Source organism: Ambystoma mexicanum, chromosome 2p (genome assembly GCF_040938575.1).
Source record: "Ambystoma mexicanum isolate Mex_15411 chromosome 2p, UKY_AmexF1_1, whole genome shotgun sequence".
NCBI classification, from domain to species: Eukaryota; Metazoa; Chordata; class Amphibia; order Caudata; family Ambystomatidae; genus Ambystoma; species Ambystoma mexicanum.
Genome location: NC_090923.1, coordinates 23576417 through 23593558, shown reverse-complemented (window position 1 = coordinate 23593558; position 17142 = coordinate 23576417). Strand labels below are relative to the sequence as shown.

The window sequence follows — 17142 nt, the reverse complement described above, 5'->3', positions numbered from 1 at the left end:
CCGAGCTTTCCCGATGCCAACACGGTACAAGGAACGTGGCAGAGACCAGTGGGGCGTGAAGGTGTGGGAAGAGAATACCCTGCACTGGAATTGAGAGAAAGACAAGTGTTCTTCCTCGTGGCAGTACTCAGTAGGTTAGTGAGACAAGTCTGCTGAACTGAAGAAGAAGAGCGACCAGGGTTGGAGACCCACAGACAGAAAATGACTTGAGTCATCTTCCTCATGGCAGCACTTGGCTGAGAAGAGAACCAGGTGAGACGAATCAAAGAAGAAGAGACCAGGGTCTGGGACCCACAAGCATCTCCCTTGTTGCAGTACTTGGTAAAGAGGTAAGAGGAACTGGCAAACCAAGACACAAGGGAGCCATTCTCCTGGTAAACAAGGCTGAAAAGACTGAGTGTTAAAAGATAAGTGTTATGTCTGCTAAGGAAAAGTGCTTGAAATTTGTCTTTTGTGTTGGAGGACAATTTTGACCAGGGGAAGAGAGTCATTCCCCAAAGAAGAAACCAAGACCTGCAAGTGAACTTGTATCCTCAGTCCAGAAGAAGGGAGTCATTCTTCTGGACCAGGAAGGTCTAACTTTATCTCTAGTTTAGTTTTGAGTGTAAAGGACAGAAGCAGGGTTTTTGACAGGATGGTGGACTTACACGGACATTCTGACAGAAGTCTTAGTGTTTTAGTTTAGGCAGGGAAACCCCTCTTAGAAATAGGGAAAGTTAGGTTTTCTCTTTATTTTCTTGACTAATAAAAGTCTACAGCAATCACCATAACACCTGTGTGTCAGTCGCCTCCTTCTGCACCCTTTAGCTAGGCAACACATTATCATTGCTTTATAATACCCCACAGACTGGCAAGTGTACTCGATTGAGTATACTTTGGGAAGTTGACACTTACCCCTCTCTGGCATCGCCTTCTGACTTATCAGTGGAGCTGGTTGACGAGGCAAAGTCATCATCTGAAAGGTGGCCGGCGGAGAGACTCGGCTTCTGTTAGAGATTTAACAAAAGACAATATTATTGTGGAAGGTGGCTGTGCATGTGCCACAGACATAGCAAGGTCAGGTGTATGTTCTCACCCTTGCTTGTCGTTACTGCTGTACCTAGCACAGCATTTATACATCTGCCTCCGTGGATCCTGAGAAATATACAGGTGGATCCTCAAAAGGTTACCACTCCTCTCCATCCTGCTCTTGGTAAGGCTTCTCATTGATTCTTCATGCGAAGTGTCGAGGTTCGCTGAGACCGGAGATTCATGTGTTTCCCTGTGCCTGTGTGTGTACATTACTGACCCGTCCCACCTGACAGAATTGCTGACTGCACATGTTCCCCAGTGTCTGATCTTGATAGGGGAGAAACCTTTCTGGTGCGTGGCACCTAATGTGTAAAGGCACTGTTGTGAAGTGCTGCAGTTGAGGCTCAGATTGTAACGCAATAGACTATTAGTCAATGTGTTAATTTGCAATGAGTGTTGTTTTCTTAACATTGGCACAATGTTTGTGTACTTTATATTATGTTACCTTTAGAATGATTGTTTGCACCTAAATGATGAAATTCCCAACTGTTTCCAACTTCTCATTTTTACATGTAATACACTTTTTCTTCCAGTGATTAATGCTAGTTATTTTTGTGTTTCTCTTTGTGAGTGGGAGTATATTTGTATACTTCACGCATCTGATCAGTGCTTATGAATTTAATGAATATGGGCACAGTCTCCGAGAATGAAGGTTACCTGCATATTCATACTCAGCACCTGTGACCCACTGCCCACATTTAACCCACGTAGTCATGTTTAGGTATCCCATCCTGTAAATATCCAGTAAAATCCCAACTGTTAATTAGGTGCAATTTTCAAAAATAGGAAGTATTTAAAAAAGCACATTGGTTTACCGTTTGAAGAATTTTCATAACAAGAATCTTAAAGTTTATTTGCGCAGCTTACCGGAGGCAGGGCAAGGTCGGACGAGGAGCGGCTCTTGGTCACATGCTCATTTTCCAAGTGTGATTTTGATTCTATACATGCACTGAGGGAAGACGCTCTACTGGATCGAGGTTCTAGAATAAAAATGTTCTTGTGTTACACACAATTGTCACATTCCTAAAACATATTTGTATTCAGCTTTTAGAGAAATACAATACACACTGAAAAACTGAAGAGCCCTTAAGTTCTGCTTCATATTATGTCCTATTTATCGCATCATTTGCTATTGGGGCATTACATTAACTACTGAAATGATTAAATAAGTGTTAAGAGCCTGCATTCCACACTGGATTGTCTAAAGAAAAGGTATAACAACTATTCTGAAGACCCAAGCAGGTAGGAGTGGTATTGTTTTAAAAAACAAACATATATCACTATTCACATACAATTAAGAATTATCAGCACCTCTGGCCTCCTCTGGAGTTGGTAGGGTACACGCTCCTTAGTACTCACTCTAAAGATTCTCCCGCCAATGCCTCCAGGCCTGCAATTGACTGCTTGTGCAAGTGCTTTGTGGCCCAAGGAGTTTGTGTCTGGCTCAAGACAGGAATTATCTCCTCCATCTGGGTATTTCTGGTAGGATTGTATCCCTCCCCACCATGACCTGGGGTCTCATCAATATGCAAGCATTTTAGTTGAGCTGGTGGTCCTGCAGCTCCCACCTGCGTGTCTGTTAGCACCTATAACTGGAGGCTCTCTAGCTTCTTTATCAAAGCCTGCACCTCCCAACATTCAGTCCCAGGTTCTCCGTAGGCCCTTGACTCGAGCCTCCCCTTTAGAGCCTGATCTAAGTAGTGCTTTACTTGCAGGTTACCAAAGCAGGTTCACGCAATCCAATTCCTCTATCCTTCCTCTGCTCTCTATAACACATGTATGTATATGGAATGCCGTTCCAAAACTCAGCTTCATGTGATTTGGTCCCTTGTTCCAATGTTATGTTATATGTCTTTCATACTGAGCGCATCACCACCATAATGGTCTTAAAATGTAAAGCCTTGCACATGTAGAAGCGAATTGGGCCCAGTCTAGAGTGACAGCCAGACTTTGGTCAGTGGGGTGAAAAGGAGATGCGGCCAAGGAGAGCGGGAAGGGAAAGAGTGGGAAAAGATGGGGAGGCATAAATGCATAGCCTTAACCCACATGTAGAGAAATGAAAAGTAATGCTGGTTAGGTTGAGTGTTAGTTTTCAGTGTTTTGACCAGAAGAAAATAATCAAAACAAGGACAAGGACCGGGAGATTCCCTTGTTAGCCAGCAGAACTTTCTTTTACTAATGTGATGGTTCATGTCACGTTAAGTAACGTTGTGGATGCGCAATGGCCTTTAGGTGGGCCTGGGACTTCCATACCAAGTACCATAAACTCAAAATTCCTGCAATTTCAAAATGTGCCACATGTTTTTGTCTGTCCTTTGGCCATCTTGTCCTTTGGCCTTTCTGCTGTGAAGGCATCATGAAGCAAGACACAGACAGCAGATTCAAAGTTCAAATAAAATGTGTTTATTAACTTAAATGTCAGGCTGGTGTAAGGCCTAAGTTGCCCTAAGCTAAGGTGGGATTTCTCTACCTAAATAAACTAAGGATGGTCCGAGTCAGTAAGTTCAACTTAAAAGTTGGTCTGTGTCCAAAACCTACACCTGCCCTCACAGCAAAAGCTAAACAATGTGTCGAGAAGATCCATTTGATCATTGCACCGCCGAAAATGTCGACTTAAAAAATGCTGACTCATTAACAGTGACGCTGTGATCACATAGTAGAAATATGGGGCATGCACAAAATGTCAAAATAAAGTTGCTTATTTAAAATACCAACAGTATATTACCTGTATAGTTATCCTCATAAACGGGTAGCAAACTGCTGCTTGCATAATCTTCCTTCGAATTACACTCTGTGCAAGGCTTCCGTTGACAGATATTTGATTTTTTAGTTTACTACGCCTGCATGCATTTAGAAATACAAGTGCTCCTAGAAGCACTGACCGCAGTAATAAAAACACCTAAACATAAAAATGAATGTAAATGTTCCATTGAACTTGAATGAAGATAAGAAAATAAACAGTTTGACTGACGTTTAAGTGTTGCACGTTAAAACCTGAAGAGCAATCATGTGATTATCAGTAATAGTCCATAAAAATACATAAATGTGATGTTGCATAGCACAAAGATGGAAAGTGAAACTTTTCCACACAGTGCAGACACCAGGTGCCAGTCAAAAACCGTTGACATTTCCTTTCAGTAAACAAGACACCAGACCGCAGTCTAAAAAGCCTGAATGGTCAAGGCGCGCGTTTGTACATTGAAAGAAAGGTCTGCCCAGTGCGGCAAACAAGAGGGGCATTTCCATGTACTGTGGCGCACGTTCCATTAGTGAACTGCGACAGTCGAAATGGGTTGGAATTTTAGTATAGCGCAAATGCGTAGGCATTATGAGGCCGACATTTTAGTACGATACCTGTAGATATGTCAGCAACAAACGAAATTGTGTTCCAAATAATGTTCTCAGCTTCTTCCAGCTCTAGGCTTACTCTCCAGCTCCCCTTCCCCAAGTTCAAAGCAGTAGACAACACAGTTGCAAAAAGGCCTCGGGGTTCCCTTCCCCCGGGCTACAATACAGGTCCTAAAGTCTTAGGGCTCTTAGGGTTCACGCCCAGCTCCATGTTACCCGTCTAATCCTTCAGGGTCCGCTGATACAGATACTACCTCCCTGGGTCCTCTTCCTTCGCCTTCCTCTGTGGCAAAAAACTTCTCTCCTCATTCATATCACAGACCTGTCCAAGAAGGACCACTGCCAGCTGCACCGCCTCAGAGGTATTCTTCCTTTTCTCACTTTCCCCCAGAAGCTCACTGTCTCCAGAGCCCTGGTTCCCTCTAGGCTGGACTACTGCAACAGCCTCTTTCTCAATCTGCCCTCTACTCTCCGCCCTCTGCAACTAATCCAGAACAGGACTGCAAGACTTGTCCTTGTCCTCAAGCCCAGGGACTGTATTTCTCCAGCCCTGAAATCTCTCCACTGGCTCCCTGTGGTTGCAAGGATCATGTTCAAGACCCTCTGCATCGTCCACAAGGCTTTCTGGGGTTGGGGCCCACTCTCATCCAACTCTCTCTTCCAAAATACCTTCCTTCTCGTGCCCTTTGCTCAGCCACCTCAAACTCTCCAGACAGAGAGTGGGGGCTGGGGGGGTCGATCTCTCGCCTCTGTAGGTGCCACCCTCTGAAATGGCTTCCCCGCCCTCTCAAACTTGAGCAGGACCGCCAGAAGTTCTGGAAGCAGCTCAAGGCCTTCCTTTTTTGCCTCTACTTTCTCTCCCTCGCTCTCCCCTGCTGACCTACCCGTCTGCTGTGCTGATTGGTTGCTGTGCTGATTGGTCTTACTGGGTACCAAGCTCCTCCATGATCGGTCACCCCTGCACTGCCTCCGGCCCGTCCGCGCATTTAGGGGCTGTAACAGTAACCCTACAGTCCCCAGCTTCCTTGCACTTACCCAGAGCCGCGCTGACCTGGCTGCACGTACACACAGCAATTCTGCCCTGGTTGCACTCCCCCCCCTTCCCTCTCCCTGGCACTTTTCCCCTTCTCCCTCCCACCACTGCATTTCGCTTTCGCACTTGCACGATCTGAATGACAAGTCCTAGTGATATAGTTTGTTTTGTCCTACCCGTCTTCCCTCCTTTGTCGTGTCGTGCCTAGAAACACTTATGTACAGGCGCTTTATAAAGGACTCATATCTTTCCCATTCACTTCAGAAATCTTAGTCAACAAGTGAAGATTCTTTATCTGAACTTTTCTTGACTTTTCCAGACAGGGTATACTCAGTCTAGGCACAGTTGTCGGACCACACAGTCCACGCATTACAAGTCACGCAACAGATAACCCTAGGTTTCTTGTCCTCGAAGGATTCTCTTTCACCACACCTGTGCTTTAGTTTGCATGCACTCTGAATTCTCCTCGACAGTGTTTTTGGTTTTGCCACAGTGTATTCTTCCACACAACTCACATAGTGGTGCTCACTCTCTTCCACCAACTGGCTTTCATAAACTTCATAAGTGTTCATCACTTGATTTTCACTGTCTTCATAACTTGCCTTCCACTTTCTTCATACCGTTTTATTCTTTGCCTGTAAATGTTCATTACGAACGTTTCACACACGTTCATTTCATTCATGGGCTTCTCAAAGTTTTCCTTCAGTTCAGTATTCAATAACGCTGTAAAGCGTTCCTTTGATCCGATATTCAATAATACTTGTTTCTCATTTACATTCCTTCACTATTGGGTTTACGGTCACTTGCATATATATTTCCTTTCAATCGGCATCACCATATGCCTTGCAATAGCCCCAAGAGTGCCCTGGGACGAGTGTTCCCTTTGATGCACTCACCGGTCCTCGGTGGCTCCCCCGGCATTCTCTCTCTTCTTGGCTCTGTGCACACTCCATTGCATGTCTGCGAGCAGCGCTTGTCTGCTACGAATCCCGTTGTGGGTTGTCGGCAGCTCTGCGTTTCACTCGCGGATGATACCGGTGGCCTGCAGAGCTTCCGAGATCTCTGTGCTGCACAGCTCCAGCTGTGGACATTCGACAGAGGGGACTCTGTCAGCCTTGGTCCTTTCGCAGTGCGCTCTGGCTCCATGGTCAGTTTCCTTACAGCAAACGCGAGTGTCCTGGCCTCCAGGCAGGACCCTCCTCAACAGCTGTCTTTGCAGAATTCACCCCTCTCAGGCCCGACTCTCCCGGCCCGGTGTCTCTTCTTTGCTGTCAGCTCCACCTTTTATGCACCCGTGACCTATTAACAGTTTGCAGGTGGAAGCCCTTGAGTGCAATTGCCTGACCACAATTACTGGTGTTCTCTGGACATGTCTGACCCTCACAATAGTTCCCAGGCCTCTTCCTCGTCTCAGTACCAGAGTGGTGTAACTGCATGTTAGTGGGTACAACTCCTTTTCACCTCTTCCTCGTCCCAGTACTAGAGTGGTATGACTGAGGAGAAATAAAAGGAAGTGATTGGCAACAACCTATAAAGGTAGGGGGAGGGTAAGGTTTTCTCTCACAAGGGAAAGCGGGATAGCATGTCTCGCATTAAGGCATCCTCTCCCCAATTCCCAAGGACCCTCCACCCAGGTGATCCTCCCTCACATCGCCAGCCCCAGGGTCAGGATCCAAGAGCGATGGCCTTTCTGTGGCTACCTGCGAAGAGGATCCGAGGGGAGTAGGTGTGAGGATGTCCTCAGTTTCTCACATTGCCCTCTCAGGTCAGGAAACCCCAGGCAAGGGCGAAGTGAAAGTGTGAGAACTGGCTGGGTGTGGGGTCTGGGGCTGTCTATTCCCAATTCACAGTCTGGCCAGGGGTATGTCTGTTGCTGGACATATGTGGGCCAAGAGACTGTTCGTGATTGGACAGCACTTGCCAGTTTGAATGGAGCGGATCCTTACCATTGGTGGGCTAGAGCCAACCCTGGCTCAAATTTAGGATAAAAAGAGTACTTCTGCATCCTTTCATCAGATTGCCATTGATGCCAAGACCCTAAGAAGAGTTGCAGCAGCTGAAGACCTGAGATTGACTGTTGACATTCAGCATTGACTCCAGCCAAGTCTGGTGAATCCTACCTCTGTAGATTGATGTCCTAAAAACTCCTGGTAGTACTCTTGGTAGAACGAACCAGTGCAGTGCGGACTGCTGCAAGCCGATCCTGCCCCATGCAGCCTTCACAAGAGTCCCAGAGCCATCCTAGGGGCTCACAAGCTCCATCCGAGGTATCTGCTGTGTATCGGTCCCTTTTCTGGGATTTGGCGTGTAACTGAGCAGGTCTCCAGCTTTTGGCCCAAGAACTGTCCCCCTGCAGCTGCTGCTCTTAATCTTAAAGAGGATACTTTTTGTAGCAGTTTCTTGGTCTTTGCCACATGGGTCACCTACCTCCTGCTAGCTTCCATCTTGTCCAGGGGATCTTGGGTCTTGGGTCATTGTGGAACTCCTGATTGTCTGCATCTCAGGGGTGCCTGTGTCGTCCAACTGCAAGGCATCGAGAACCATCTTCTCAGAGTTCTGAATTGCCGCCTAGCTGAACCTAATCCCAAATCTAAACACATCCACTGCACCCCGCTGCCTATGTATACCCTGCTACAGAGCCAACAAATGAAACAAGTGAGCCCAGCAAATCCAGGTACCCTAGAGTGGTTTCTAGTGGAATCGGAGTTAAGGAGGCAAGCCTGCATAGCTGTTGCTAACTCCCACCGCCTGCCATTGAGCTGTATATGTGCAAGGTATTCTATCTTTTCTCACTTTCCCCAGAGGCTCACCATCTCCAGAGCCATGGTTCTCTCTAGACCAGACTACTGCAACAGTCTCTTTCTTAATCTTCCTACTTCTACTCTCCGGCCTCTTCAACTTATCCAGAACAGAAACTCAAGACTTAGTCTTGAGGTTTACCCTTGGTCTCAAGCCCAGGAACTGCATCTCTCCGGCTATGAAATCTCTCCACTGGCTCCCAGTGGCTGCAAGGGTCAAGTTCAAGTCCATCTGCATAGTCCACAAGGCTTTCTGGGGTTGGGGGCGGAGCCCACACTACCTACAACGCTCTCTCCCTAAATACTCCCCTTCTAGAGCCCTCTACTCGGCCTCTTTGAACTCTCTCCGAGTGAACCGTTCTCCAAACAGAGATTTGGGGGTAGAACTTTATCCTCCGCAGGTTCCTCGCTCTGGAACAGCCTCCCTGCCTCTCTCCGTCTTGAGCCGAATCTCCTCAAGTTCCGCAAACTCATCAAGACCTTCCTCTTCTCTTTCTCTCTCACTCACTCACTCACTCCTGTTGTACTCCTTTCCCCTTTCTCCTGCTCTCCTCCCAAACTCTGCTCAGTTTCGCTGACTGGTCGCCTGATGCACATCCAGAGCCACACAGGTCCCAGGCTCCCATGCCAGTCCTATACTTGACTCCCGGCCTCTGCACTCTGATTCGCACTTGTGCACTGAGAATACGTTCCATGTGAGAGGCAACCCCCTTCTGCACTTAACCCAGGCCCTGATGACTGGGCCCACTTGTTCCCCCCTCCTCCCTCGCATTTCCTGTCTGCGCACTTGCACTGCACGACGTTGAATGCACTAGGCCTATCAAGATCGTTTTGTACTGTCCTCCCTTTACCTTCCCTCCCTACCCTGTTTGCGCCTGAAACACTGATGCATAGACGCATTATTAATGACGACCTATCATCATTCAATATGAATGTTGCCAGGTTATCAGGTCCCAGCGGCAAAATCCTGCAGGAGCAGACGAATAGCCCACCATATCCCCCAAATTAGTTTGCCTAGCAGTCAATGGTACAACTACTGTGTAGACCAGCCCGGGGGAAAGAGGAAGTGGATAAAATAACAAATGGTCAGGATTCCTCTGGTTTCCTTCAACTCCAGGACCTCTTAACTTCAAGAAAACCTGCAATAATGCATCTCAAGTTAAACATTGTCAAGAATATAATTTACACTTCGCTAAATATTTTTCCACACTCCCCTATTAGATTACTCGACAGCCTCCCCCCAAAGCCCAGAGGCTGTTTAGGGAATTGAAGATTTACTAGTTGAATTGTGTTAGGAGAGTTTTTCTGAAGTGCTACCAACTTCGTCAAAACCATTCTACTGAGGCAGTACAAGACACCACTCTTAGTATAAAGCTGTACCACCCGCGTTCATGGTAGCGTAGACAGAGCAGCCAGGCTTATTTTAGGAGGGCGAGAGGGCTGTAGAATCAGTACAAGTGAACTGTAATACAAATGGTCCAAAGAAACACTGAAACACTATGTATTATAAAAATAAAGGATTTATTTAAATACAGGTAGTCCCAGATAAATCTAGGGGTAAATAATCATTAACACATTATATGAAATCACAATTATAAAAAGCTACACCACTATACTTGAAGGTAAGCAGACCCAAGTATAGACCGTATTTGAAATACCAAACAGTAGTTCTAGGAAAGTCAAAACCTTTTCATACACACTCAGTATAGGTCACATCTATGCTTGGGGAGTAAAAACCAATGGTTACTTTCACAATTACATTCAGTAATAAAAGGGCAGCAGGCCCTACCAGTTGTACAGTGACTCTCAGTACAAATCACATAATCGGTCAACTGGACAATATACTTTATGTGAATAGTGGGATACTTATTCCAGGTGCAGTAAAATCTATACCTACTTTTGTGATAACAGTTATACCCAAGGATGTAAAATTCAATTACAGGTGCTTTTGAGATCAGTGAACCACAGATAGAGATAAGCAGTAACTCCATTAACTTATTTTTAGGAAGGCACAAGGCTAACTCAAGGTAAGCAAAACCTATATACTTTTTATATTCCATAAGCAGTCCAGGTTAGATCTTTCCCAGCTATAAGGATAACTGAAGGATGACTTATCAGGGACAGTTAGAACCACATACTCTAGGTTAGATAGCACAGGGAAAGTAAAACCCAATGTTACACTTTACTGAATGACTCAAAGTTATTCTAGGTAGGCAACAACCTAATGCAGACTTATTCTGGACAGGGTAGCAGCAAGTCAGGGGAAGCAAGACCCAGTCGGGGGACACTCATACAATTATCTAACAGGACTAATCTGTTGAAACCAGCACATTACTTTTGGGAAGAGGCACCACCTAATCACAGGAGAGTAATATACCTTCACATCTACTTTCTATTAGACTGGCAAAACAGTTACTAAGGAAGACAAGATGTTAACCATACTTTTAAGAATAGTGCATCACACATCCAAGGTAAGTAAGAACTTTTGTAACTGTTCACTCTTAGAGTTACAGTTACCAACCAACTCTTTACAAGTAAGTAACTAACTTTTTAACACTTATTTTATTTTCTAGGCAAAAGGACGAAATCCTTAATAGTTTTTCCCTTATTCTTGGAGCATGAGTGTTCTCAGTGGCAGAAGGGGGTCACTGGGATCTAGTGTCCAACAGTCAGTGTCAGGATAGGTTCTTAAGTAGCAAAAGTCAGTGTTCCTTAGGAAGACTGGCCAAACAGGCGAGTACTTTACTTCTGAGTTAGAAGAGGGTCCAGCGGCTTCATAAAAGACACCCTAGACATTTTCTAGCACTGGGTGCACTGGATGAGAGGACTCCCCATCACAGAAAATACCTCAGTATCGATGAAGAAGGCTCTAGGCAAGGTTTCCCTCGCGGCTGAATGCGGTTCTGTGGATTTGGCGCCTTTTCAAGGAGCACAGAAGAAGACAGATAATCGCAGTTGAATTCTTGTCATTACAAAGGTCCCGCACTCTGTTGAGGGGACTTTTCAGACTCGATTCGTGTCTCTGGAGATCCACCAGGATGTCCACGAAGTTGCCGCGAGATTTGGAAGACTGTGCACCACACGATGGCTCGAGGTCCCAGGGTACTGGGGTATTGCAGCAACGCAAGGTCGCAGGAACGCACGGGATGACTCAAAATGCAGGTTGTCTTGAGTCAAGTGGGTCTCATCAGGCTCTGGGTCAGGGATGTCGTTTTTAGAGTCTGCAGGTCGATTGGAAGGAAGGGCTACAGCAGGCTCAGGTTACACAGTTGGCTCACCGGTCACTGGAAATCGTTTCTGCTGCTTTTCCTTCATCATCCTCTTCGGTTTCAGTTCCAGTGGTCAACTTCTCTTCAGCTTCCAGGTTCACAGTATTTATCGGGAATTACAACTTCTGCATTCCAAAACTGCATTTTACAAGAGGGGGGGGGGTCTGGTTGTCCAATCAGGACAGCCAGCCCCCCACTGGGATTTGTCCCCATTCAGGCAAGGCAGAAAAGAAAGGGCTGTGGAGTTTTGGACTCCTCCTCCGCTTCCTGCCTTCACAGACAGACTGGAGCTTGCCGGGGAGGGAGGGGTCCAGGAGACTCCAGCCGAAGATAAAAATCACACAAAGGACTTTCCTGCCCTGGATGTCAGGGGAAGGAACAAGAAAGGACAAGAAATACTAAAATGGCGAGCAAAGAAGACAGGGGCCATTTTGGTAAAATGAGCACCCTTGGGTGCCTTAACTGCAGCTGTGTACACAGCCCGTGGTAAAGGTGCACCAAATTAATTCAAGGTATCACTGCCACCAGCCATTAAAGGTAAGCTTGTCACTGTATCAGAATTGTTACAGTTTTAGTGTGAAAGGGGATACAGTGTATCTCCCCAGCACTCCACATAAGGTGGGGGTGCTGGTTTCACAGAATAAAATGTAAAAGGGATCCAAAGATCCTTTCGACCCTTGGGAACTGTAGTTCTCTCAAAGTTATCAAAAGAATGTTAAATGGGGAGCCCTCAGGTCAACCCAGCAACGACAGGCACTTATTGCCAATAAGTTGTTAAAGAGGATAACTTTAAAAAGACATTATGGAGAGTCAAAAACTTGACACCATAAAAAGAGAAAGATTCTGTGAGTGTGGAAAAAGGTTCCCACTCACTGAGGCAGGGGCGTTTCTAGGAGGGGTAAGGGGGCTATAGCCCCTGATCTTTTGGTTGCAGCCCCGGATAGAATCTCAGGAGCTACAGCCAAAAGACTAGCTAGCCCCCAGTCCCAACAGTTCAGACATCAGCGTAGCCCCGGGTCTTTTCCAGACCTAGCAACTCCCCTGCACTGAGGTATTAAGGAAAAATATCTCACTAATAAAACAAAATGTTCTGGAGTTGACCCAGGTCAGGAAGATTTACCAGTTCTGTGAAAAATCTTACTTAACAAATTGCTTCACTGTTCTCTGCTACTGTCTCTACACTCAGCTGCTTACTTAAACTCATGCACTAGTTCAGGTATATAAACTTCACTGCTCCTCTCAGGTTAAAATGAAGAGTTCTTCAAAGATTAGATTTCCAAACTTTTTCTTCAGTTCATATACAAAGTTATTATATAATATAGGTATTGGCTTTTGTCTGCTTTCTCCTTAACTTCAATATGAATCAAACTGTCTTTTCAACTGAATTGCCACGCTGCGTGGGGCCGCCATTTTGTCGCCACCTGAAGAGAACTGTGTCAAATGTGCAGCTGAGGCAATTAAGTCAGGGTACTTAAGTAACACTTAAGCTGTACACGGATCCTCGGCAGAGCCGGTATTGGGTGGTCTCTGGTGTTTAACCCCCCCTTTGCCCCCTCGACAGAATCGGTACACCACGACCCTGAGCGTGGGACAGTTGATGACAAATACATCTCCGACAAGACCCTTCTGAGAAGGCCACTCAGATCTGTCGATATAGACTGTAGCCTCCACATGAGGAACCTCAGGTGACAGGACCGTCAGAACCCTCAGAGGAATCTCCGGTACGCCTGGTGACAGAGCTACAAGAAAACCTGGTGACAGAGCTACAAGAAAAGCCCTCAAAGTACTCCCTCGTGGGGTCAGAGTGCATACGTCTGAAACTTCCCGAAAAGGGCATCCTCTGACGAACGTAATGAGGACGGCTGCCAGGAAGCGAGACTGTATACGGCAGTGGCTTCCGAGCACACCAGTCATAAGAACGGCGGAACGGATTTGCACTGACCTCTGGAAACAGTTATTCACCAAAAAGAAGGTTGCCAGCACCCGTCGTCGATAGTGTGGGTGTAAGGGAAGAATCCAAAATGGCTGCCATAGACCAGGAGGGAAGGCCTGCCATTTTGTCCACACCTGAAGAGAACTGCGTCTCATGTGTGGATGAGGCAAGTATCTCCACATGGTGGTCAGGGGACTTGACACAAAGATCCTCGGCAGAGCCGGTACTATGTGGCTTGGTATGTTTACTGGACATCCTGAAGGGGCCCCTTGCATTAGCCTCCAAGAGAGGAACATCGGCAAAGCCGGTAACAGAGGAGAAACGGTCAGTGACCTCTCCCTGTGCCCCCTCAACAGAACCGATATCACCGTGAAGCTGGAATGTTGAGAAATCCACCTCACAGACTAGACCTGCACAGGTCTCTCAATTCTGTTGGCACACACCTTAGTCTCGAAGAGAGGAACCTCGGAACGGAGTCCGGTCTGTGTAGCTCCCCAGAGATGGGCCTTGAGCTGTGGTTCGTTACAGAAAGCCTCAACGGAGGCCTCAGGGCGCACCTTGGTGTCTGTATGAGAAGATCCAGACAATGAGACCTCGGAGCGAACTCCGGTACCCAAAGCCTCAGCACGACTGGCCTGCCTATTAGCACCTGGTTCATGAACCTTGGATCGTGATCCGGTGTCGGCAGGCCCCTCGCAGGAACCCTCTGAGAAAACCCTGGTACACCTATGAGGCCTGCGAGGCACCTCAGGGGAAACCCTGGTAGCAGAGCTATTGAAGCCCCTCCCGGACCCGGAGGACCCCGGGAAGGGGTCCCCCGACTGGGGTTGTCTAAAAAGTAAGAAACTTACCGGGCGTCTCTTCTTTTCTTCGATGAAGAGTTGAAAATGCGGTGGAGGTACTCTCTGGAAGATCTCCTCCCACTAATGAAGACAACGCTGAAGTGCCAGGACCGAAAGGGAGTCGCAGTAGAAACACGAGTCCCAATGGTGATCCGGTCCCAGACACTCCAAACAGAAAGAATGGGGAACCGCCCTAGCGAAGCGAAGTTCGCAAGAGGAACAAGAGACAAATCCCAAACGATCCAGCATAGACGGAGGACTACACCACCGCAGAACCGGAGCAGGAGAGAAGGCAAACTGGAAAGAAGAAAAATGTCTTCCCGGTGATGCAAGTGCGTCCAGCCCAGACCGTGCAGAGAAAAGGACTGAAGGGAGATGCAGAGGGCGGAGCCCAGGAGGGCGGAGTTACGGCCACGTGCGATATCCCGCGTAAAGAGAGGAAGGACACATGTTTCAATTTGATGCTTTTTTTACAAAAGTGCTCCGGTCCCGTCCCACTGGACGGAATGTCCCAAAAGTATGGAGGAAAGGGGACGGGACACAGGAGTAAGGCAGTTTAGAACCTCTCCTGAGGCTCCAAAATGCATCACAATAGGCTCCAAGCCAATCACTGCTGTGCAGCAAGTACTCCATCTTGAACTGGGACAACAGTAGCTGGCTAATATTATTGTTAAAGAAAATTGTAGTCACAACCAATCCAACCCTTACTAGCCCCCTTCCCCCCCCCACCTTCTCGCCACACTCCTCGTCACGCACTTGTACTATATGGCAAGTCGTTAGGCCGAGCACGGCAGATCATTGATGGTTTTCTCTTCCCTTCTCCCACTCCCTTCTCTCCTGTCATGCACTTGGCACTAGTAGAAATGCCTCTGGCCTAGTATACTAGTTAATTTTGTTAGATCATTTGGAAACTTCAAGGCCTAAGAATGACTACTGTTTTCCCTTGCTCCCTTCCAAACATGAAGCACTTTGAAGCACTTCACTTGTGTATAAGCGCTTTACAAATAAACAATTAAAAATACGGGAACACAGTCCTGACCCAACCGCTTCCTTGCATAGTCATGGTTGGTGAAGTTCGGGCCAAGAATACCCCTTGTATTTCCTCTAAAGTGGTGGGATTGGGAGAGGATCCCTAATCTTCCAATCTACCTTTGACCTTTGTTTTTTCATCACTGGAACAGTTTACTCACCTGTTGGCTTGACTATTTCACTTTCTTTACTTAAAAGACGCCCGACTTACATGGCGGATCAGAAGGAGGACACAGACTCGGTAAAGACATTTTTACTGTGAAATTTATTTGAAATAAAATAAGGCCTATTTTTCCCTATGACTATGGAGTGTTCCCTACCTATTTTACTAACGACGGTGCTCGTCAGTCAGTGTAAAAGCCAAAACAAGTCTATCCACTGACTAAATCTATCTCTGACACTAATATAACTAACTAAGACCAGGCGACTGACTCCCTCTCCCTGGTTACTATGTTCTTCACAGGGATTGCATTTTTATTCTTGTTCTACTCAGTAGGCAAAATGCAAATAGTCTTTCTTCATGTTTTTAGTTAAATTCTGTAGCTCCCTTAGGGGACTGGTAGTTTCCCTTTTTTCTAATTATCCTAGTTCAATTCAGGTTCGCTCTCTCTCTTGTAGGGTTCTGAGTCCCCTTGTATCCTGTTCTCCTCTAGTATACTTTGAATACTCAATTTTAAATTACAATTCACCCTTTCCCAGAGCGCTGTCACATGGATAAGGTGTATCTTCTTCCTGTCAGAAGACTGTATTCCTCAAGTGCCTTTTCCTTTTCTATTCTAATTTTCACCTTCGGGTGTGGGTGGTCTTTTCCCTTTTCCCAACGTGAGAGGTTTTCAACTTTTCTTCCTTCCGACTTAGTAGTACTTGTGTTTTTTTCTATTTATTAACACAGTTCTGATGTATTACTTAATTTCCAATTCCCTTCATGCCAATACCGAGACAAGTTTTGTTTGCTTTTTATTGAGTCCCTCTTGCCCTTCCCAGTATTCCCTTCTGTGTTCCAGGGCAACAGTGCCGGTACCTGGTGGACATCGGATTCTCTTGATCCGCTTCATAGCTCCGCGGCTTATTTTCCGCTGCGTTTTTCTTCTCTGACTCGCTCTCGTCTTCGGTCACTGGTGCCGTGACTCGGATCGGGAGTGATTTCCCTCCTGCTGCTGTTGTACGGATGGACTTCCCACCACAACTGCTATGTGGTCACGCCACCACCAAACTCTCTCTTTCATCTGACTTGGATTCCGTTCGGTCCTCCCAGCGTTTCTCGCTCCGTGTCGGAGCTGATCTGGCTTACGCGGGCTCTGCGTTCTACAAGAGCCCGCCTTCTTCCATTCTCTGACGTACAGGGGGCTTCCACTGGTTCTCTCTGTGTTGGGCTCCCTCTTGGGCCTCTCTCGCTGGTACTCTGGCAAACCATCCGTTATCTGCCTCCTCAGCTAGTTTGATTTAAAGGGATATCCTCAGTTTCTTGTTGCTGCTGGTATTGATTCACTTTATCTTCACGAAACCGATAGCACTCAGTTGTATTATACAACTCCATATAAGCCATCACGTGATGGGCCTCAGGGATTTCCTCACAGGAACAGGAGACTTTGTCCCCAAAGGGGGAGTCTCTCACGGTGAGGTCCCACTTGCCTCGACCCATATGGAGGATGTGGAAGAGCAGGCTCACCTCCCCTACCTCACAGGGCAGGGGGGAGAGGGGGTCCCCCTGTTGGGGAGAAGTGACAAGTATCCTCGATTCACCACACTTCCTACAGAAGCTAACTTCTAGGGACATATGATTTTTAAGGCTACTAGGCCTACCGAGATTAGCAGGGAA

The 17142-nt window shown here is 46.8% G+C and overlaps 1 protein-coding gene across 1 annotated transcript in view; it reads right to left on the bottom strand.

Moving 5' to 3' along the window:
- The window catches only part of NEK4 (NIMA related kinase 4), a 922900-nt gene that overhangs the window by 207239 nt on the left and 698519 nt on the right, over positions 1 to 17142 (bottom strand). Inside the window, exons 12-13 of the mRNA XM_069643166.1 lie at positions 1939 to 2051; positions 895 to 986 (exon numbers count right to left, since the gene is read on the bottom strand). Of these exons, the coding sequence (XP_069499267.1) occupies positions 895 to 986; positions 1939 to 2051 (205 nt within the window). The remainder of the gene's footprint in view (positions 1 to 894; positions 987 to 1938; positions 2052 to 17142) is intronic.